Source organism: Nesoenas mayeri (genome assembly GCF_963082525.1).
Source record: "Nesoenas mayeri genome assembly, chromosome: 3".
NCBI classification, from domain to species: domain Eukaryota; kingdom Metazoa; phylum Chordata; class Aves; order Columbiformes; family Columbidae; genus Nesoenas; species Nesoenas mayeri.
Window position 1 is genome coordinate 80690005 of NC_137544.1, and position 24829 is coordinate 80714833.

Here is a 24829-nt window from a genome sequence, read left to right on the forward strand (position 1 = left end):
CATGATTAAAATGTGAGTTTCTATCTGTATCACTATGCTATTGTGCAGGTCTCAAAGTTTGATGGTAGGGCCAGAGCAGGATATGAAGAAGACAACAACAGTCATCAGTCTGCTCATGGGTCTTCTTGTGAACAGACTCCATCTGCAAACCTTAAGGACAGCAATACTTCTTAATGAAAATGGGAGGGAAGAACAAGCATGAGAACTTTTCCTTGATCTTCTGTGGAATGTATATTATAGAGCCATAAGTAATTGTTTCCATGAATCAGAAATGTTGTCAATCAAAATGGACTTTTTCAAGTTTTATGTGCTATACATTTAAGATGCTAGCATTTAATCTTGAGTCATAATACATACATTGTAAATTGAGATCAGGCTGGCTTTATGTATACAACCTGTTCATTTAATTTTAGATGGATAATTTGGAAAGTGGAACAGTTAACGTGGTTTTCTTTCTAACTCTGTCCACTTGGCATGCAATTCTTAATGTGTGTTGTGAAAGATGAATGGATTTTTACACAGAACTTTAAAAATTTGTGTCTTCTTTTCAAATTCAGAATCGAAATCTACTGTCCTTGAAACAGAGAAACAGTGCATAGATGATGTACAGCAGGTACAGGTAAGATTCTAACAAGTGTTTTGTCTGTAATTTTGTAAAAAAAGACTGATAAAGCAGTATTTCAGACACTTTTGCAATAGTTTTGTGTACTGAATGTTCTGAATACCAACAAAATAAAGAATGTGGTTTTGATTCTGAATTTTTATTTCAAACCTCTTATGTGCTCCGTAGTGTATGTACATACAGAGATTCAAAGTTCCTGCTTGCCTAAGGTGATTCTTGTAAAACGTTATTGTTTGCTTCACTCATAACTAAATTAACACTTGGTTCTGGAGGTCTGATAGTGTTACTAAGGAATAGCAGTAAAAGATCTGGCTATATTACCTGATCTTCAAAGGTTCATGTGAATAACCACCGAAGCCTATAGGTAAAAGATGAATAGATTTAGGGTGCCATGCTGGACTTTGAAAGGAGATAATGTAGTACTGCTACAGTGGAGACTTAGTCTTGGTTGGACATAAAAACAGCCTGATTTTTTATTTTTTTTTTTATTTATTTTTTTTTAACGTGTCATCATTCATGTTATATTCTTCTTTAAATGTAGTGCAGTTTCCTGGAGTTGAGACACTTCAAATTTTGTGTCCTCAGAAGGCTTATTTTCTATGAAAGTTCTAAAGTGCCAGACTTACCAGTGAATAAGAGTATTTAATTATTCTGGAAGTCATGGCAAGGAAGGCATGGTTTTAATTTCCTTAAATGTTGGTGGGGTTTATTTTTTGTGGATTGTCTTTGGGTTTCAGGTTTTTTTGTTTGCTTGTTTGTTAATGACTGGATGGTTCAAGCATCAGTGCCTTGAGTAGCATTTGTGAAAATGACCAGTGATTTGATTTTGAGTGAGAAAACGAGAAATGCCTAGAGAAATGTGTGTTGCTGATCATAGACCTGTAAATTCAGTCCTGGTTCAATCAAGTATTTTATGAGTGTGGGTGGGGAGAGTAGGTATACGGCTTTTATCTTGCCGAACAACATTAAAGGAGTTCTAGTCAGTTATCTGGATTCTTCTACCTCAACAATTAAGAACACTTAAAAACTAGAGCACATTAATTAAAACAATATCACCTAATTATTCTTCATCGCAATATTTTAAGTTGAAAATATATTTGTTTCATGCGATTTTTTTGTTTCAGTCACCCAGCTTTTAGTAACATCACTTTTTAGTGTTTCTTGTGAAACAGAACTATTTCCCATACTTCCAGAAAAAACATTGCATTTAAGGAGAATATTTAATGTGTCTCTAGGATTTTGACTCATTACAAGAAACAGCCTATATAAAAAGACTTTTTATTGGAAATGTGATTAGTGGAAATAGGTTCATGAATGCTTATGTACTTTACCTAAAAGAAATTGATTGTTTTGCTATGAGAATGAAGTTTAAGCAGCACCACTAGAACACTACTTGCTTGAACAAATAACGTTTTCTTCAAGTTGTTGGGTTTGATGGTTTTGTTTTTGTTGTTGTGTTTTGGTTGGTTTTTTGGTGGTTGTGCATTTTTATTTTTATTTTTATTATTTGTTGTTGTTATTATTTTTTTTTAAACTAGCTTACTGTGTTGTCTAATTACTTAATTGCATTTGCTAATGTTGTTAGGGATCCCCATCCCTTTTGCTCACTGTTCATCTCCTATGACAGTAAGGTGAACTTCTTCCATTCTATATTATTACTCATCAATGAAAAGCAGAAATACTTGTTTTGAAGGCATGATCACCTCACTTACAGAAAATAATTTCAAGTTTTTGCTATATTATGTCATCATCATTCTGGTTTATTTTGAAAATAAGAGTGGAAGTTATTTAATTTGAGGAACTGTATGTGGATAAAATGTATTTTTCTGTGTTCAAACTATTTCTGTACAGTCTCAAACAGCTGAGTGTATTCTACCTATCTATCGATATCTATATCTGTTAAAAACATCTGGAAAGTAGAACAATCACAGTAACTTTTTTCACCAAGTTTGCAGGTAAATCATTTATGATCAAATCATTGTTGGTGTTACTTGGACTTTTTTAAAGTGATGAAATACTATTAAATTTTTGTGATGGAGATCTGGCCTCTTTTATTCTTTGTCTAGCATGTGCACAGCTTTTCTTTCTGAAGAAACTGAATATTGGCTGAATGTAGTCAAGTAGGTGATTTTTCTCTTTTCTTTTGATACATGACAAAAGAAGCAAACTTTAGTGTAGAACTGATCAACTTAAGTCTAACTTAAGCCCTCTTCCTTCTTCCTTCCCTGGGAAAAGTCCTTTTCCACATGATACTAAAATAAATTGAGGTGGTTCATATTGACATAGGAACACATGCAAATGTAACGCAATGTTGGTAATTTATCTCATGATAAACAGTTAACTACAAGATTCAGAATAATCTTCAATTAAAAGCATAAGTAACACATACAGAACCTGGATTCTACACTTCCTTGCCACTGGAAGGGGCTTTTTTATATGTCCTCTCTGTTTCCTTACCTTTACAATGTTAGACATAACTTTCATGTTTTGCAGTGTAATTTCTTGGAGGTTTTCAGATTTCTCTTTCAAGTCCAAAATAGTGAATTCCTAAAAAAATACAATTTAAAAATGAGGGCCTGGAGGTGTGCTTGCTTTTAGTTCAGGAGTCGGTAAGCAGAATAAAAATAAGAAAAATTGGCAGCCATTTCAAGTCATGGTTTTGAAATGCCAAAGAGGAGCAGCAATGGCTGCTTAGTCTTCCTGATACAAACAGAGAAAGCTTTGTTAAGCCTCACTCTGTTAGTGAAGGAAGAAGAGACAAATTGCATGTCCTAATTTAGAAATTCCGGCTTCAAACCCAATGTTTAGATCTGACAGCTGTACTTCTGCGCAAGAGCCAGTTTCCTTTCTGCTTTGCACCCCTGATCTTTTGTAGTACCCCTGCAATTTTTTCCCTAAATTTTAACTCAGTTTTCAGGCTTTCTTGATTTTGCCTACCTGGTAGTTAAAAACAGAGTCTTAGTGGATAAAAAATAATAATTAAAAAGACTATCTTATATGTGTAAAATAAGTACATGAAAACTAGGCTTTGGTTAGTAGTGGGACGTCACAGAACAAGAAACCTAATGTTGTTCGGAAGTTACCTAAATTCCTTGTTCTCTTATATGCCTTATTTTCTAGATATTTAAAATTTCTTCTATTTGATCACTTGTCATGAGTTCCTATTCTGAGTATGGCACAAATTTAAAAAGAAAGCCCTCATTATGTTTATTTAAAGGTCAGCGTTCAGATGTAATGAATTCTTCCTCATGGCATTGGCGATGACTGGTCCCAGTAATCCTGTCTCAGGTTTTGCCAGGCTGTTCCTATTTGTAGCCATTTGGTTATAAGATAGTTTACACCAAATATTTAAACTATGTTTCCAACAGAAGAGCTTGCCATTAAAAAATTATTTTGCCTGTAATGTTTCCGGCTCCTTTGTTCACTTTGGTTTTGTTCACCCCATTTAAACCAGCAAACAATACCTCAACCAAAATTATATGCCTTCTTGGAACAGCATGTACTTCAACTGGTAGTAAGAACTAAACAAAACTTTGGCAGTTTTCAGTCACTGAAGACAGATTTATGCTGTATGATCTGTGACTGCACTTTCCAACGATATCATAGGGAAACAATTCCAGCCCTAAAAAACTTAAATTACAGGACATGTTTTGCCATGTTGAATATACTTTCCACTTTGAAAACATTAGGAGTCTGACTCTTGGAGTGTCTCTTTGGAGTATTCCTGAATACCACACTTTGCTGGTCCTCTCTCTCAGCCTTTCATTAGGGACCTTTTTTCTTCACTCTAGACTTTCGTCAGGGTAGAGGCAAAATGTAGATGAGACTGGTTAAAATTGTGTTCAACAGAAACGGGAGGAAAGCTGGAAAATCTTCATTTATGAGCTTCCAAACCATATTGTGGCTCTTTTTAGACTGCATCATTTTACGTGTTCTTTCTTGGGATATTCATTCAAAAGGACCCAATGATTCTGGGAACATGCACCACTCCTCTCCTGTCCGTTTCCTTCTGGCCAGGTTACTTTTTTGTAAGGAGGAAGAGGAGGCTTTGGAAGGCAATGAACATTTCTGCTAAGACAATTCTTTTCCTACAAAAGTATGATTACTGAATTCTTAGATTTCAGCAGGGTAAAAAAGGTACACATTTAGGTTTGGTTTTTTTTTTTTTTTTTTCCTTTTTTTTTTTTAAAAAAAAGTATGACATTTACAGAGATCTACCATATTCAGTTATCTCATTGAGGAAAGCAAGAATATGAAAGAAGCAAACGTTTTTTGAGTTTTCCATATCTATCAAACGATAGTGAAGTCTGTACCTATTGCATTTTTGGAAGTAAATGCTGTAGCTAATTGATGATCTCTGTCCTGACAAATAGAATTGAATATATTGTTTTAAGGAGAACTTTATCAATGTAAACTTCTTGCATACCAGCATACCCCAATCTCAGAAAACAAAAAGTTAAAGAACTTTAGAGGTATAAATCTTTTTCTTTCTTATCTGGCAAAAAATCAAGCCAGATTGCAACATGTGGTGTGCAAGATCTTGTCTTCTACTGTAGGTCCAATGCATAATGTTAGAATTGGCATATCTTAGCTTAAAGAGAGTGAACATCAGGAAGCATATGTAGGGAGACAGTTTTTTCTTGTTAGCCTTGAGAATAAGTTATGCTTCATCAAAAGTGCACAGAAGGGAAAGAAAGTTTATGTGAAACGAGATGATAGAAACCTGGCAGAAGACTTCACTGCTGGGGTCACAGGTACTGCTGCAGTGCGTAACATTTTGTTCAGGAAGTCAGGGGGAGTCTAGCCAGTCAAACTTAATTCCAGAACATGGTAAGTGCAAGTCAGGTATACACTGCCTTTTGTGTTCATGGTCATGAAACAGAGTTCTTGCACAGGGGTTTTCAGTTTTATTGATGGAAATCTGTCTTTGATTCTTAATGTTAGAACTTACTGTTCAGTGTAAATATGGTGGAATTTTTGGGTTTCTTTTTGGTTTGTTTTTACAAAGCCTAAAAAGCACAGAGATTTTTTTTGTTTTCATGTTCTGCACATGTAGCAGCTTAATTAATTAAGCTTCTGAAACTATGAAGTGAGGTTCTCCAAGTTGAGATCTCAATATAATTTAAACAGAGACTGTCTGTTCCAGTCTGTTTTTCTTCCTATATGACTAGTAGCTGAACATTGTGATTAAAACAGTCTTCTGATAGTGTTGGGATTTCTTAGGCCATGAAGCAAGGTTGAGAATGCCAGCAGAAATATAGAAATGAGGCAAGAAGTGTTTAATTACATCCTGAAAGACACCAGAAAGAAGTGGGATTACTCTGCCACTAGATGGCAGTTAAGTATTTTTAATGGACTATGCAAGGCACTTATAAGTTATTCTCAGGGGGTCCTGAAGACACGCTGCAGTGTGGATATTAATTAATTTATTTATTTTTAGTCAGAAAGTGGTGGCTTTCTGGTCATCAATAAGTCAGCCTGTGGAAAGGACCCATATTTACCATGCTTAATCTGATGGGGGTTTAGAAATCGGAGCATTTCTTGAAGATAGTAAAACTTTGTCCTAAAAATAGCAAAATTTCTGGAACATTAAATGTTTGGAAAGTTCTGTTCTGTCACTGTTAAGTTTTTTAAAAATCTGTGAAGGGAACATATTTAATTTGTTCTACAAGACTTCTGGATGACTGTCTTTGTAAGGGTAATTTAAAAGTTTTGCTGCTGAATTACCACTGTTTAAATAAAGAGGTCAGTTTTCTGTTGGATATGAAATCCAGAATCTTTTCCATTTTGTTCTGATGAGGGAAAGAGTTTAAAAAAAAAAAAAATTGTACCTAACATCATTTTTATCAATTAGTTGACATATGTAGAATATAAATCATAGATTCCAGAATTTAAAAAAAAAAAAAAAAAAAAAGTACAATATGTCAAGTCTGTGTGGCAGAAAAATAAAAGCAGTTAATTCTCAGAATAAATGTTAGTATTTTGTATTATATCCACACTTCACAATACTTGAATTGACTTCTGTTGTTTTGCTTGAAGGCAATGTTTGCTTCTTTAAAAGGAACAATACACTGGTATAATTTTCACTAGAGTGACAATAGCACATTTTTGCACTATTTCTCCTGGCAATGGTGAGACTAAAATTTGTTTTGTTCTAATTTGTGCTCTTGATGTTAATGTCAAGATGAAGTTTTTCTTATGTACTCATTCAAATTTGAAAGGCTCTTTATTCTGTTTTTCCTTTTTGATACATGACATGCTATTTCAATTATAGCTCTGAAATAACATAAAAATAATAGAATAATTTAGGGCTGAATAGACATTATGAGGTCATGCTGCCCAGCCCCTTCCCCACCAGCAAGGCTAGCTTACGTGTTAGATTGTTTTCTCAGGATCTTGCTACATTCATTGTGTTGTTTTGATAACAGATTGAGAAGATGAACATGTGTGCTCTGAAAGCACAAATATTTCCTGTGAGTTACTCCTAATTTAAACTCTGTGTACTTAGAGGCATTGGTTAAAATTCTCATGAAACTGCTGTTTGAGTTCAAGTGGATCATTTGGCTTCATGGCTTCTACATCACTGACTTGTATGGGAATATGGTAGAGTGTAAAACAAATTTTGCATCTAGTAATTACAATGAGCATTCTGTGTTTTCCATTTTAACTGTGCTTTGTACTTAGACACAACCAGACTGTCTTTTTTCACATTTTAGGTACCAGCCTTAAGGTTCAGGCAATACCAATGACTGAACAGTGGGCTTACAAATTCTGTCTAATGGAAGACGATTTAGGAGTTACAGATTTCCCTTTCTTCTGTCCTTGATGAGAAAACAAGGAGAAATGAAAGTGAAGCTAAGAAACCTATTTCTTTTAACCAGAATTGCTTGTTGGTACCTAAAATCCTTGGCTATAATGTGAGAGTCTATTCTTTCCCAAGAGATGAATTATTGTGTGGGATATGGCTTGGATAGGAAGAATTACCTTTTTCACAAAAACATGTCTCCAAAGAGTAGGTCACTGAAAGAAAATTTCTTCTTGTGCCATTCCTAGCAGGACAGACTAATCTCATTTGCCAAGTTGTCTTAACCTATTTGAGAGACCTCATCCAGTCAAAAATGAGACATGCTCTAAAGATTTTTTTTTTTTTAATTTTTCTCAGCATTGAAGATCAGCTGCTATCTTACAGTGGTCTACATCCCAAAAATTTCTATAGGACTCTCAGTGTGTAAGAGAGATAAGAAATGCTTTTCATAATAAAAATTTTTTAAAAAATTGCTTATTTCTAAATGAAATAAATATTAAAATAAAAAAGGAAAAAAGAAAAACAACCATGGTATATTGCCACACTTGAATGAGAATTTAAAAATAAAGCTGAGAATTTCTACATTTTGGATAAAAAAACAGACTAACCAGTTTAACTTCTACTTACAATCAGATCAAAATATAATTAGGTTCTCCATTTTGAGTTAGTGTATGTTAAACCAGTAAGATCACTTTGTTCTTTTCTGTATTTTTAAATAAATATTTTTTTTTGTTCTTTAGAGAATATGCTCATAGGTATATTCAAAGCCAAATACTACTGATAAAAATTAACCCACCTATTCCTGAGTGTTTAATTAATTTCAATATTCAACTTTTCCTGAGGACAAATGATTTTTTTTCTAATGTCCTGAAAAGTATTTACTTAACCTCCCAAAATGTAAAGCTCGTCTTTAATGACTTCATTGTAGTTGATTGTTTAATGTTCTCTCACACAAGATGATACAGCTTTACTTTTAATAGAGCCTTCCCACTTTCAAAGACTTAGAGAAGCTGACTGACCTCCAGCCCCCTACCCTCAGTATGTTCATGGATTCATTTGTGAAGACGGACTTCTCCAAGCTTTTTCTGTCATGAGCAGGAGGCTAATATTTCAGGGTAGTGAAGGGTATTCATCCCTTTCTACAAAGATTTATTCTTACTGTGGATATTTCTTGCTGCTTATTCCCTGCTGGAAGCCTGAAACAAAAGCAACATGTGAACCTCCCATTTCGTGGTCTGGCTGAACTCTTGGATAAAAAGGGCAAGTACCATGTAGAATTATCATACTCTGGACAGTTGCTTAATAAGCTGTGGCAAAGTTCACCTGGGAAATCATTACCTCTTTTTGATCTCTAGTGCTGGACCATCAGGAGAAGAAACCAAAGGTGTTCTGAGTCCCTCAATTTTAGATTATTAATGTTCACATTTTGGGCAATAGAATCCATACTGTTATTTCTAGCAAAAAATCTAGTATAATTTCTGTATATAAAGAACACAGCAATAATAGAATGTGGCAGTTTACAGTGTGACTTCTTCCCAGGTTGCCAGTCAGTCTGAAGTTGGATCAAAAATAAAAAAATGGCCTCGTGTGAAAAAGAAAACTCCTTTCACTGGTATGCCAATGTAGTAATGTTCAAGGCATGCCAGATTTTATTTTGTGTTTTAACCAAATGAGAGGGATGGTTACCTTGGCTAGGATACATAAGAAAACTACTTAACACATTTAGACTCAGAGATAATATACTTTATGATAAATGCAGGTGATAGAAGAAAGGAAGTGATTCATCATGTGATAGGAATTTCAATAAACAGCCTAAATATTGAGCAGAAAATAAATACAGAACAGTTTTTTCCCCGACTGAAAAAAAAAAAAAAATCTGACTTTTAAGGTGCCTGCTGCTTATTGGATTATGTGCATAGACAGCTGGGTTTTAGTTCTCTCTGCATCTGCTAAAAGACCCAAGTGCAGCTAATTCTATTGTAGGAGTCTTTGAGATCAACAGCAGAACACCTAAAAAGACAGCAGAAATAGACAAAATAAGGCTATATTAAAATTAATAAAGTTGAACTGCCTTTTTTTTTTTTCCCCCCCCCTCTCTTTTATTTCTATACTCGTTCTCATTTATATACTTGTTTCACACTAGGTAAGTGACAGAACAGTTGAATCAGTTTCTGGACTAACTGAAGTTACATGGAAGGGTAAGCCTTTTTTGAAGTCTTTAAGGGTGAGTGTCACGAAGATGGAGCCAGGCTCTTCTCGGTGACAACCAATGATAGGATAAGGGGCAATGGGTACAAACAGAAACACAGGAGGTTCCACTTAAATTTGAGAAGAAACTTCTTCTCAGTGAGGGTGACAGAGCACTGGAACAGGCTGCCCAGGGAGTCTCCTACTCTGGAGACATTCAAAACCCGCCTGGACACATTCCTGTGTAACCTCATCTGGGTGTTCCTGCTCCGGCAGGGGGATTGGACTAGATGATCTTTTGAGGTCCCTTCCAACCCCTAACATTCTGTGATTCTGTGATTGTTTACTGCTTTGCTGCTTCATGCTGCTCTATTAAAGATATTTCATTTATGCTAGGAGAGGAACCTGCAAGACTTGAGGAGGTTTTTTTATTGTGGTGTGTTGTTTGGTTTTATTTGGTTGGTTGTTGTTTTAGGTTTGTTTTGTTTGGTTTGGTTTTTTTTGTTTGTTTGTTTTTTGGGGGGCTTTTTGTTTTGTCTTTTAAAGTTAATCAGGTCTGAAACTTTCTGGGCAATCAGGCTGAAAAACACTATTTGTGCAGGCTAAAAGTAATATTATGTAAGACTACAGTAATTATACTTACCGCTGTGTAGCTCCTAGGGTGCACAGTGGTTCTATGAGATTTTATCTTGTCTTGTCTATAGTTTACAGAAATTCTTTGGAGGTTCCTATTGTAGCAGAACTTGCAGATAACTTAAGGTCATATTTCAGCTCAGTTAAGAGTTGTACAACTTGTAGAGAGAAAACTTTTAATCTTTGATGCATCTCACATTGGCTTTCTGTTTTTATTATTTGCTAAAATGGGAAGTGTAAAGAACTGGAATCTTATCCTCTGAAATATACTTAGCCAAGGGGTAAGGAATTCAAACTGTTCAGCAACAGAAGCTTCACAAAACTGAATCTGAACAAAATTTTTTCTTCTGCTTTCCAGCTTTAGAAGTTGTCATTTGTAATCCGTGTGCCTTTCTTCAAAGGTCTATGCTCCCTGCTGATCCTGTGTTTTACTTGAACTGTTTGAATTGCACTAATTAAAGATTTCTGCATATTGGTGTTTTTTTTCTGTTTGTTTGGTTATGGTTTGGGTTTTTTGGTTTGTTTTTGGTTTGGTGTTTAGTTTTTTTTGGTTGGTTTGTTTTTTTTGGTTTTTTTGGTTTTTTTTAATGTGTGTGTGTGGTGATTGTTTTGTGTTGTGGTGGTGGGTTTTTGTTTGTTTTCAGTGTTTGCTTTTTTTCCCATGCTAGGTTATGATAAAACTTCTGGGTTGATTAGACATGTTCTAGCTGTTATGCTTAGGAAGAGCTAAATAGTCTCAGTGCCAGCACAGTGCAGGCTCGTGTAATCAATCTGTTGCAGTGTGTCACTGTGTGGGAGAATAACTCATGTCCATCAAATAAAGTTTATCACTTCAGGCATGGCAGTGATTGCTACACCAGCGCTTGCTTGTTCAGGGCTATCCTGGGGAGCTGTGTATCATGTTTCTCTGTGGCTGTAGGAAGAAACATCGACCACAGCTTAAACATGTCTCCTTTGTCCCCATACATGCACCTGCAGTATAATAGAAGCTTCTCAAAAAATGATTTGATCTCATAGTCTGAGGAAGAAACTAGTATCCAATACTAATTTTACCCCTTCAGCAGTTCTCCCTGATGCTGTTGGCAAGTTTGCCAGCTTTCAACTCAACTTCTACTACCACAAAACTAGAATGCTGCAACAGGCTTTGAGGATCAAATGAAATATGAGTTAGATGGATCCTATTTTGTCTGAATCCAAAACAAGTGTCCATCGGTACTTCTCATCTGACAATCCTTCTAGCACTAAAAATCCTTGTTAAAATGTTGTCTCCTTTCTTAAGGTTGATCTGCAGTTGCAAGAAGAAGCTTTGAAAATGAGACAGCTTTAAAAAGAGAAACCTTAATAGAGATTGCACTTCTCTGAATTCAGTTCTTACTGTGGCACTACCTTCTGCTATTTGGTGCGTGTGTGTGCTCGAGAAGTTTTTGTCTCCTATAGAAAAGAGGTATTTATTAACAGAGCAGTTGGAAAGAGCATCCTTCCAAGTAACTGGGTGCTGCTAATACCACCAGCTGTTGACTTATTGGAAGATCTGAGGGGTCTTTATTTTGCCATCTTAGTTCTGCTTAACTGTATGCTTCTGTGCTCTGAGCATGCTTGTAATCAGGTAGCAGCATAGACTCTGAATCATGAATTTTGATGTACAGAAACTAAAAGTTTAATGTTTTTGGGGAAAAAAAGAGAAAAAAGTAGTATAATCTTATCATCTAAATATCAATTACACCCAGAGAGGAAATTTCATTATGCTAATTGACAAATTGCTGAAAATTAGCAAACTGCTGATGCAGCTTCTTGGCTTGTACTAGTATAAGACATTAGCTTCTAAAACTAAACAGTAATGTGTCTTTATTTTTCAGTTATTTCAAAATTACCATTAAGAACTGCCATTATGTTTATTTTCAGAAAAAAAAAAATACACATTATGGCAGTTCATAAAGTATATAAGTGAATGCAAGTTAAGATAGATATAGTTAACTATATAAAATATATGTAGAAAATGAGACCATATATGTATATAATGGTATTTATATAACGCATATATATGTGTGTGTATATATATACATATAGACAAGGGCTAAATTTCACAGACATGTGAGTGTTTTTTTACCTGCCAATTTAGTTATAGCAGGGTCGGTAGGTTTCAGTCACTCATCTGAGAAACTAGGACGTCAGACTCAGTGGAGAAGGTAGCTGCAATCTGAGCTTTTACATGTTTGAAGATCCTGGGCATGTTCTATCTATATAGATCAGCTTTATGCTAGGCATCTGATACGCACATGTGGAAAACATGACAAGACTGGAATGAATTGGATGTAATGTATGGGATTTTGGCATATGTGCAGATGCAAGTGTACAACCTTTATACAGTAAAGCCAGTATTCCCATATCAGTTGGATACTGTACACACACAAACCTATCAGTGCAACACAGACCCAGTCAGTCCAGCAACCCCAGATTAATCATCGAACTCATTGCACGTGGAACATGTAAAACCTGTTTGAGAAACCCTGGCACCATTTTGTAGCCAGATACTTCTGGAACTTTTTTGCCTGCTCAAATCTTTCAGGCTCAAGTCACCTGGATAAAGCAAGGCTTAAGCTTCCACCTTTCTTTCTTTCTTTCTTTACAGAAAGAAGACTTCCAAAGTACCTGGGTCCTGGGTAAGAACTCTAGGCAAGACAGAGTTCCCTCATATCTCTTTTAAACCCTGTAGGTTTCTGCTGTGGAATTATCCTTTAGATTGAAAATGAACCTTCTTTTCATTATGCGTATTTTTTTACCTGGGTCTTCTGGTTCTTGTCAACAGCTTTAGATCGTCTTTTACATGTATGAAAAATTAAGTCTTCCTTACTTATTCTTCTAAGAAAACTGTTTAATTTTCATTTCTAATTGGACTTAGATATATTTCAAATTTCCTTCCTTCTTGAGGGTAGTGGAAACTTGCCGTGGTATATTGTTTCCTTAATACAGCCCTTTCTGATCTAGAGGAAGACTTTAAAATTCTTGCTAGAGGAAACACAAATCTAATCAAACTAATCTGAGAGCATCTTAAAAGTAAAAATCAAAAATATCTCTATCTGAAATAATTACTGAAGCATTTAAATACTGGGGCTTTGTTTTGGTTTTCATTCATTTGGTTTTTAAACCAAATAAATCTTAAGTATGTAATTTCCTTCAAATATTTCTACATTCACAACAAAGTCTTGTTTGTTCACAATATGCTGTTTCTGTAAAAACTGGGCTATATTCGTAAATCTGAAGTAACAACACAGTAGCAGATCACCGGATTGTTTGAAATGCCATCTCTCAAGGACAGCAGAAGAAATGTTTCTTCAGGCAAAGTGATGAAAAATCACTTTAATTCATCACTATATTTTTTTTGTTTCTTGTCTGAATTGATAATCATCTCACTTGTTTGCCCATTTTTATTAAACTTTAAAAAATTACCTTGTAAACCAGTTAATTCTAGGTTTTTCCTGTAGTTGAGACAGAATTTCAGGATTCAAGGATTAGCTCTTTCTTGTGAAAAGTTGTATCCAATCTCCTGAGTAGACGAGTTTTTAAAACAGTGAACTGTTCTGAGATCAGCCATCATTAAGGCAAATCTCTTCAGAACTGTTTAATATTGTTTCTAATCCTGTGGACTTCAGTTTGTTTGTGGCAGGAATGAATTTTCCAGTTCTGACAGAATTGGGAAGCTGTATCTGTCATAAAACCCTCAGTGGAGTGTTCTTACAGTATGAAGTGGGAGCTTAGGAGAGTTACAGTCTAGGGCAAATGAATTTATTCTCAAACAACTGAAAACTGGTGCATGGACTTAGTAATCCTAGGAACACATTTCTTTTGATAATGTTGCCTTTTGAAGAATTGATAGGCCTTATTATTCTATTTGCAGGTGACTGGTAGGGGGATAAGAGCAGGTGAAATGAAGGGGTAATATAATATTCTCTTTCTCCTTTATAATAAAGTTCTTGAACAAAACTGTTGCTGTTAGAAAGTATTGATTTACTAAAGGAAATTGAGTTGAAGGAATTGAGCTGAAATTGAGTAGTTTGTAATAGGAATTATTTTTTTGACCTTTTTTACTTGTTATAATACTGTTAGTATCTCTGCTGTGTTCGTTCCTTCACTGTTCATTGAAAAGCTTTTTTGATATTGTTTTTGCTGTTTTTCATTTCTCTTCAGAGTTTGGTATGGAGTTCTATTTGTAATCCATAACTTGCTGTTCAAACTGCCGTCACAGAAAGTTCAAACAATGTAGAGGATTTTACGTTTTGATAAAGGTGCTTCAAAATCAAACAATATTAAATTTAAATATAGCAGTTTCCATTTTGCTTTTGGGATTGCTTTAGGACAGCTGAGAAAATCTAAGATACACATGAGATTCGAACTTTGTTTGAAAACCAATTCTGTGCAGAAACGATTTAAGTGTTAATTGACATATATTTTATTAATAGTCTGCAGCTTGAAGTTAGAATTTTATTTTCCAGACAGAAAAGTGACTTGTAAATGTTTCATGTGTTAAAGGATGAGATGAAATACAGTCTTCTTGAAACAAATCAAAACAATTAGTATATCAGGTATTGTATGTTTATTTGCAAGCTTCTTTACAAAACCTGTAAAATCTGAATATTTGAAAAATTTTCTATGAAGTAAGCTTACAGTTTCATCCATGGAGCTTATGATTTTAGAAAAGGAAACTAAAAGGCACTACATAAATGTTGCTTGTAACTGCTCAGGAAACCTGTTGCATCACAAATTTAATTTAACTAAATGCTTGAAGTGCTGACAAATATTCTGAATTTAAAGAAAAAAGTACTAAAAAGTAAACGCATACAACTAGAAATTACTGTGTTCTGTATTAAAAGATTTTGTGTCGTGAAGTCATGTCTGTTCTATCTCTTGTTCAGCTTTCCTGAATGTGCACAGATGGCTATTCATGCACTAGGTTACTTCTTTTAGCACTTTTTGATAAAAGCACATACCCATTAACTTTAGTACAGTTTATGACTAGTGTTTGTTTAAAAATGTAGGAATTACCATGCCATTTAAGGCTAATGGTTCCTCTACTCAGTCTACAGCAGGCAGGTTCAGATGCTTCAGAAAAAGATACAAAAACCGTGAAGCTGTCAAATACAGAATAACCATTCCAGACAGAAAGCTTTTCTAACCTTACTCCCTCACAGGCTGTCGCTTAGCAGAGGAGTTTCACATATTGGGTGGGCAGAAAGTTCTCCCTTAGTTTTGTCTTGCTTCTTTTCCTTCCCAAGCATGCTGGCTGAAGAAAAATGTAATTACTCTGTTCTGAGATTGGCTGGTTTTCAAAAGTACACAATTGTTATGTTCTGCATTCCTGATCTGTATTGTATCATTACGGTGTACATTGAAACCCAATGGTCAGTAGTGTGTTGAGTTTGTCATGTACAGTGCATCCATTAGAAGAGACAATTAACATATTTTCAGTTAACAGAATTAAAGTCAGGCAGTGCTCTTTCCACCGCCATGTCTGTATGCCCATGTGTACACAAACGCTTGCAGTATGTTTGCTTAGTGGTTGGTTGTTTTCTTGGTCAGGGTGTATGAGGGGAGGGGGATGGGTTGCTGATGATTTTTGGTTTTGCAAATATATTCACACTAATACTCATACTAATGAAGATAGTTTCATACTGAAGCAAGTCATTTTCCTAAGCTACCTTCTTCCATGTAAGATACAGCCAGGCAAAATGATACCTGTTTTTAAAGGCTTGTCATAACTGGCTTATTTCTGAACATCTGGAATACCAATATTCTTGACTAATTCTTTTTTATATATATAGCAATGAATGTTATCTGTTTAGTGCTTATTGCTTGTTTGTTTTCTTTCAAAGGATGATATTGAAGTGAAATCCGAGGAGCATGCCAGTGTCATCCAACAACTTGAGCAAACTATTGAGGATCTGAGGACAAAAATTGCAGAACTAGAGAAACAGTTCCCTGCTGCGGAGATACAGACTGCTGGGAGGGAGCAGGGAAATGAGCATACACACACAGTCTGCAAGGAACTTAGCAGTGTGACTCTTCAAACAAGCAGAGAAGAGACTGTACCCAGGACTGCATCACAAGCAAGATCTGTACAAACATCACCAACGGAGGATTATCTAACACACACGATGCCTTCAGCCAATGCACTGCCACAGTCACCCCCCCCACCACACTTAGAAGGGGGTAAAGCTGTAGGACCGACTCAGAAATTGCCAGCCCTAGAACTACAGCCCACATTTTGTTCTGAAATCTCTTTAATTCTGTCGCCGAAGCTAATCTCGGTGCCAGTGGATGCAAGCCAGTCAGTACAGAGTATGCTGCAGTCACCTCTTCCAGAACCCAAAGATAATTTGTCCCTTGCACTTGCTGCTCCCCCATCTGGAGCACATGGCCCTTCCCTTGCCACTTCTGTGTCCATGGCAGGAGTACCTGCACCGCCACCCCTGCCCGGCTCAGGACTTCCTCCTTCTGCTGGCTCAGCAGTGCCACATCTGGATTGCTCTGGCCCAGGCATGGCACCACCCCCTCCCCCTCCTCCTCCACCTTTCCCAAGTGGGGAGATGTCGATGCTGCCTCCAGCCCCTCCTCTACCATGTGCTGGAGTCCCACCACCCCCTCTACCACCACCTTTGCCTGGAGCAGGAGTCCCACCTCCTCTTCTTGGTTGGGGCATCCCACCTCCCCCTCCACCACCACCACCACCACCTTTACCTGGGGTTGTTGTCCCTCCCCCACCTCCTCCTCTGCCTGGCCCAGGAATGCCACCGCCACCCCCAGCACCACCTCTGCCTGGAGCAGGACTGCCACCACCTCCCTCACCTCTGCCCGGAGGGGGCATGCCACCCCCTCCACCTCCCCCACCGCTCCCCGGTGCAGGTGTCCCCCCTCCACCTCCTCCACCACCTCTGTCCGGTGCAGGTGTCCCCCCTCCACCTCCTCCACCACCTCTGCCCGGTGCAGGTGTCCCCCCTCCACCTCCTCCACCACCTCTGCCCGGTGCAGGTGTCCCCCCTCCACCTCCTCCACCACCTCTGCCCGGTGCAGGTGTCCCCCCTCCACCTCCTCCACCACCTCTGCCTGGTGCAGGTGTCCCCCCTCCACCTCCTCCACCACCTCTGCCCGGTGCAGGTGTCCCCCCTCCACCTCCTCCACCACCTCTGCCCGGTACAGGTGTCCCCCCTCCACCTCCTCCACCTCCTCTGCCCGGTGCAAGTGTCCCTCCTCCACCTCCTCCACCACCTTTGCCTGGTGCTGCTGTCCCTCCACCACCCCCTCCTTTGCCTGGGCTGGGGATGCCACCTCCAGCCCCTCCACCTTTGCCTGGAGGAACACCACCCCTTCCAGTGCCAGCCCAGGGTAGCTCTTACCCAGCAGTCCCACTGGGCTGTGGGTTTCTTCCTCCTCCATTACCAACTGGTTTATTTGCAATGGGGATGAATCAGGAGAAAGGGAGCAGGAAACATGTGATAGAGCCTTCTCGGCCAATGAAGCCTCTTTATTGGACAAGAATTCAGCTCCATGGTAAAAGGTGAGTTGTAGAGTTGTGAAGAGAGTGGTATGTGCACTTTATGGCTGTCCTGGTAGTGTCATTTGTTATAAGCAAAATCCTTATTTACTGCTTGGTGGCTCTTTTTCTTTTTTTTTTTTTCTTTTTTTTTTTAACTTAATGTGCACAAACTCCGAGTAACATTATTTGCACGTGAAAGCTCTTTGAGGGTAGTGTTTTCAGCTGTCCTTTGGGGTTACATACCACCTGTTGATGAGAGATCAGGGGAGACTGTGTGCCACTAAATGTTCTGTGAGATGGTTTTTAAAATGTTGTATTTGTGCTTCCCCTCAACTTTCAAGACAGCATTTGTGTCTATCTGGAGCATCTTGCAAGTTTTGATAGTGTCTTCCCTCTAGATGAATGTATGCTGAATGCATTTTATTCACCTCTTTTCTTTTCTCCAGTGACCTAGCGATCTTTTTTTATTTTTATTTTTTTTCATCACTTTGTGTACTCAGAAGACAGATTCAAACTGGAATTTATTTACATGGCAGCATAAAACTATTCTGGTAGCCTTTGCTTTGGTATGGCTTTAATACACTTGTTTCCGGTTGTCTGTGCTTTTTGTTTGTTTGTAAAATATCACTCTTGATCATGAAAAGAAGTGTATTAATCTTTATGTCCCTGAGTACTGATTTTAAAACCCTTCTGCTGCTATTTAATGATTAATTTCTTCTTTCTTTTCAAGTTCTTGCCACTGTCACACAGGTGGTCTGCAGACAACTGTCTATTTCTACTTCTTTGTGTCCATGTCTGTATATTTTATAGCCTATATGCAGCCTATTTTTATTCCTATGTAGGTAAAGTGGGTGAATCACCATTATTGTGTGTGAACAAAGAAGCAATCAAAGTATAGGGGAGAATCAACAGTATGTCATGTTAAAATGCTGCTAGTAGAAGTTAGGCAACAACTTCTAAATTGCTGATATTTTTTTTTCATCATTCCTCCATTTATGACCTTATTTAGTCTGACATTGCCCTACATAGGTCTTTTGCTTAACTTTAGAGATTCTAGTGCTTCACTTGTGTGGGAAAAAATTGAAGAGCCTTCCATAGATTATCATGAGTTTGAAGAACTGTTTTCTAAAACAGCTGTAAAAGAGAGGAAGAAACCCATTTCGGACACCATTACAAAAACAAAGACTAAACAAGTGAGTACTCATTTAATTTCAGATCTTTTCTAGGCTGTTTTTGCATAAAGACATATTTTTGCATGCAGCTGAGATGAATTTTGCCTTGTGTGAAATTGTTACCATATACATATATGTACACACTCTGTGCGTTAAAGAGTAAAGATTTGGGGTTTTTTATAAATTACTTTTCAAGTGTGTATTTTCTTAAAAAACCCTTTGCTTTATCCACCTAAAAATTAACAAAAATAAAGCTAAAATAATTGGGTGCATCTATGATGCTTTTGTTCAATAAGCAGCATATAAATAATTCTTATTAATTTTATAAATTAAATAATGAGATGCATATGAATTACCAGGACTTCAGAGGAAAATCATGTTTAAGATTCTAAGTCCTAGTGTTATACCAATCATAACAGTTCTGAGATGTGTTCATATATAAAATTAATATGAAGTTTACACATACAATAAATGACAATCACCATTGAGAAAATCAATCAAATGGGTTTCTTGGAATTGTGTACAATAAAATAAAAGTAGGAAGTGTATTTTAAATGTAGAACCCTGGGATAAGAGAACTGAATCTGAATATTTACATGACTAGAGAGCTGTAATGTTCTTGGTATCTCTGTGAAAACTGAGTTGTGATGGTATGATAATTAGTTTGTAATTAAACTTCTTAGAATCCTAAACAGCAGTTGAAGTTCTAGTTTTATCTCATCTTCACATTCCTGTACTCAATTGAAAACTAGGCTGTCTTTCCACAACCTTTTAATATACGGGTTAATTCTATACATTTTTTTTTTCTGTGTTGGATATACAGTAAGACTTTTCAAAATCTCCATGCAGTAGATCTTATGTTTGAATATGACCGTTTCACTTTTCCAAGTTCTGGAGGTCTTGTCCCCAAAGACAGACTTTGGTTAGCAATATAAACATACAGGCACTCTTTACAAAGCCGGGAACCTCTTGCAGGCAACAGAATTGGTAGTGGAGTTAGGATGGTTATCCCAAGATGTTGGATAAAACCTTTGTTTGGGCAGAAGAATAGTTCAGCCATAGTTGTGTGGGTGTTCTTAATGTACCTGTGTGCTGCATCAGGCTGTGCTCACTGGGATATGAGGAAAGGTAACTGTGCTGCTGCCACCTCACCATCCTGCAATAAATCTCCAATAATAATAAATAATAAAATAATAAATCTCCAAAGTGCAAGACCTTTGCATTTCTTCCCCCGCTTCTGGAAGAAGCCCCCTTTAATGGTTATTCTTAACTAAATTAATATGATAGCTCTTTAAGTTAAAAAAAAAAGAAAAAGAAAAAGTATTCTTTATGCTTTGCCTATGAACTGTTGGTCCATTCAAATTTCATGAGGTTTGGTAATGCCAATCTCTAAACAGAGTAGAAAAGAAAACTGTTTGTTTAATTCCATAACATAAACAGCAGTTAATGACAGACAGTGTATGAATAAACATTAGATGAGGTTTTTAATAGTAAGTATTAAAAATTTAGATATGTTCTCAATAAATAAACAAAATGTAACTAAAACTAAATGAAAATGACTGATAGTTTTTAACTTATTTGAAAAGAACAAATTGTTTGTGACAGAAATTTCCACACAGAAGTTTAAGGCAATTTAAGTAGATGCTGTCATCTAGAACAAACATTCCTGTGTTCTCTTACTCTGGTGGTCAAACAAATGTACTGTCCTCTAAAAGAGGGAGAAGTTGTCTAATAAAGAAGTCTGATCTGTTGAACTGTAGTATCTGGAGGGAAAAGATCAACCAAACAGGTAACTGCAGGCTTTCATTAGAACTATAATTGGAGCTATGGTTTACTGCAGATGTCAAAGTTAAATGTTCATGTGTGCAAATCCAGTTTGGGATTTTCACAGTATCAACATGAGACAACTAAGTAGAACACAAATACATTCTACACACGCCTTCTCAGCAGTTTGGAATGCAGGCCTTCATTTTTTAAATTCTCTTCATTTACACCACAGTAAACACTTGGATAATGAAGTCCATCCATGTTTAGCAGATGAAGCAGTTATTTGGGGAAAGCATGGCTTGTAATTCCACAAGTATGTTTTTATAGGAAGCACCAAGTGCTATTTAAGTGGTTTACCGACTTACATGGCTTCTACGATAGTTACGGGTGTTGTAAAGATCTTACAAATGGTGTTTCTGTAGTTATTTTTACAGGGATGTGTTATGCAAAGCAGATGTGTTCGGTCACCTGTTGAGCTGTGGAGGAGCATTGTACAGAACAGAACCAGGACCCACAAAGCTCGCTCTGTGGCTTTCCAGAAACACTCTAGTTTGCCAATTGATTTTCTTCCCTGCATTGATGTGCAGGTGTGCTGAGTGGATGTATTCCTTAGATGGACTGGATGTAAAATACGAGCTACGCTGGAAATAGTAGTCAGGAAAAAATGCCCAGATAACTTTTAAATGCATAAAGTATTTGGTACTCCATGTAAACATCTGATTTTAATTAAAAAAAGTTTTTATTGTAAGCTGAAATAAAAATGTGTTTACAGAGGAGGCCACATGATGGGGGTAGGGGGAAATTCTAGCTAATCTGAAGAAAGATTTGATAGTTTTGGGATGTTTTAGTGGGTGAAAGATTAATGATTTAGGAGTACACTGCTGTTCTGCACACAGAGCTATTTATGTTATATGCCATAGAGTATATGCATATGTTTGCTTGTGTATGTATATAGATATGCATGATACAATTATTTCCCCTTAAGTGGAAATCTATAATTATCTATATGGTCATGGGCAGTTTGGGGTTTTTTGAGTTACCAATTGAGTTAATTTCACTCTATCCAAATATCAATTCTATTTTTTTTTTTTTCCTTAGCATGGTCATCTGCAAACAACTTAATACAATATAGATCAGTAATGCTTCAGGGGAAAAAAAAAAATAAAAAAAAAAAAATTACATCTAGCACTGAATGAAGGCTGCATTAAAATCTGTTCCAGAACTTGAAAGAAGTAGAAAAAAAAATGAAGTATTAGCATTTATTTGTGAATGCAGCTGATTTTATTCTCACTATCTCTCATTTGGTGCTATGGCAACACCTATGATTTATTTTGCTCTGTTAATATGTATATGTCAAATTCTCAGCTGCTATAAATGTGTGCAGGCTCACTCAGTGAAAATGCCTACTAAATCTTCAAAGGATATCCTTTATGGGCTATATTATAGGTGGGGCTGCCATTGCTACCTATTAAAGTGGTCTGTCTTTCATTATAAGCCCTTATGACTAGCTTTTCCCAAATTTAGCTCTTTAGACTGCCAGTTTTGTTGGGTTAGGTTTTCCCCGCCCGCCCCCCTCATTGGGTGTCTCCTTCATTTTGCCAACTTTAAGAAAAAAAATCAAAGTCTGGTTTTGCTCATGTCCACATAGTTTCATAGGCTTGAAATACGGAAAAATTTTCAGATACACATCTTGTTAGTTGTGTAGAGAGTTTCTTAAATTTTGCCACTCTACAGGCTATATCTCAGTTCCTGTTGCTCAAGTGAAACTTCAGGTATAATTCTGAAGACTTTTTCCTAGCCTTGTACTGGCAAGTTGGAAAACCAGAGCCAAGAGGAGAGAGGCAAAGGAAGATGTGTAACTGGGGAGGGAGTGAAGAAATGAGATCTGACAGGTGGAAATGTAGAGCATAACAGGTCTGATTCTGTGTCACCTCTTATTCTATCTTAAGTAATTTCTCTCAGATACGTATTGTGAGCCTGGGGTATTCTTGACCCATATGTTCCTTTCAGCAAATAGTGGATCTCATCAAACCTCTGGTGTTTGATCCAAGCAAAGGGTGAAAACTCACTCTTGGAGTATCCTGTTCAGCCAGTTACAATACTAGTTTTGATTACGTGGCTGGATAGTGTCTTTCATAGGACCATTTCCATAGCTTGTGTGGACTGTATGGAATGAGCACAGTTCATAATGATTACTTAGGAAATGAACCTGTTACCTGAGTAAAAAACGCTTTCATCAGTCATTGCAGCACTTAGAACAACACATAGTTAGTGAAGCAGGAAGAAAAAAAGGATGTTCTCATGATTAAGGCCACATACTGAAGAATGAAGGTAAATGCAATATTAAAAATTTACTTATGTGATTAACATTTGCCAGTGTGGGTTTAGTGGTAAAATGGTACATAATCAGAAAAACTTTATATCATCATCAGCATAACAAGTATACAGAAAGGGCTGAGCTGACTTCTATGGATTGCACTTCTAACTTTAAAAGCCTTACTGATAATTCTCTAACTATTTTTGGAAAATAATATACATGTAACTGCAATGAACTTTTCAACAGCAGACCATGTGTTTATAATCTATCATAAAAACAAAATAAAAATATTAAAGATATTCTCATCTGGAAAGTCCACTATTAATCTATTGACATTAAGAATTTAATCTCCTCCTTCCATCCCAGAAAATAAATAATAGGTTACTAAAGTTTCATTCTGTTTCAAAAGCCTTAGATGCAAACAAGATGTATCAATAAAACTGTTTAGTTAATGATTTCAGTATTTTTGAATTTTTAAGATGAACATAAAGAAACTATGGTAATAGAATATGCCTAGAAATAAATTGCCACGTAAAATAAGTATAAATTGGTAAATAAGGTAAATGCCATATTGAGTTAACAGATAAAAGTTCATTCATGTTTATTCATTAATAATGAATGACATAAGGGGAAAAAAAAAAAATCTGAAGGGGGGGGTTTAGACCCTCTGCAAACAGTGGAGACACTGTCTTAAGGAGCTTCATGTGTCCACACTTGTTGACCTATTACCTGTGTCAGTGGCGCAACCATTTGTTATGATCTTACGTACTCTCTGGAGATACGGTTGGGGTTCTGCTACCCCTACAAACAGGAATTTTACAGGATTTGACTGATGCCTTGTTTTTATTTACACAAGCGAATAATTACTTCTGTCATGAAGTTAATTAGGAAATGAAATAATATCTCACTTATTTGAGATGCTGTATTAATGTGTTCTCTGTTTTTACTGCTCATTCTCTTCTTTCTGTGGTTTATTCTGTATTTTGTTATTATATTATTTGTATTATTTGTATTATAACTGTATCTACAAAATTCTCTTTCTGGCAAACACAGTTTTACCTAACTGCATCTATATTTCAAGTATTTCTGCCTGTTCAGGCTTCCCAGGTATTAACCACATGCATTTCTCGTTCTCATTTTCTTCTCACTTTCTTCCCCTCGAATTGTATGTTCGCGAGTTTAAAACAAAGACATAAGCTTGGTATCTGAAAATCTTGCAAACTCATCTCGTGACCTAAGAGCTCTGTGGATTTCTCTGTTTTGTTTGTGTATCCTCGCTAGTACTGAAAGGCTCTGATGATGTAACAGCCTGGTTTAGATGCTGCAGCTTATGGATTCTGTATGGGCAAGAAAGGTTATATTGGTTTCCTAACCAGTGGAGATGAATGTCAGACAGTGCCCTCATTGTGTTTCTTTGTGCTCTAGAGAGACCTCTGCAGGGGAAGGTCTCACTGAAATTTTGTTCAGGTAAAGAGAAAAATAAGCTTCAGGTTGGAGTGAGTGAACTGCAGCTGTTCTGTGAGACTGAAAACTGCATAGCCAAAAAGCATATCCCAGATCTTGAATCCCAGCAGAAAGGTAGCTGCCACCCAGGGCTGTGTACAGTTCTTGTTGTACCTGTCACTGTCAAGTAGAGGCATCTTAGTCACATCTCACATCTTAGTGGCATCTCACATTTCCATAGCCAGTAGTTCTGCACCTCCCAAATATTTTCTTCTCCATCTCTCAGTGCAGTGGATATTGTAGCACTGGATGATATCAAGAGAAGCAGAAAGGAAGAAAATACGGAGGTAACAAT

The 24829-nt window shown here is 36.7% G+C and overlaps 1 protein-coding gene across 1 annotated transcript in view; it reads left to right on the forward strand.

Moving 5' to 3' along the window:
- The window catches only part of FMN2 (formin 2), a gene marked incomplete at its 5' end in the record, with an annotated part of 156569 nt that overhangs the window by 37658 nt on the left and 94082 nt on the right, over positions 1-24829 (forward strand). The window contains 5 exon segments of the mRNA XM_080341260.1: positions 558-619; positions 12877-12884; positions 12886-12907; positions 16115-17796; positions 18824-18968. Coding sequence (XP_080197386.1) covers positions 558-619; positions 12877-12884; positions 12886-12907; positions 16115-17796; positions 18824-18968 — 1919 coding nt within the window.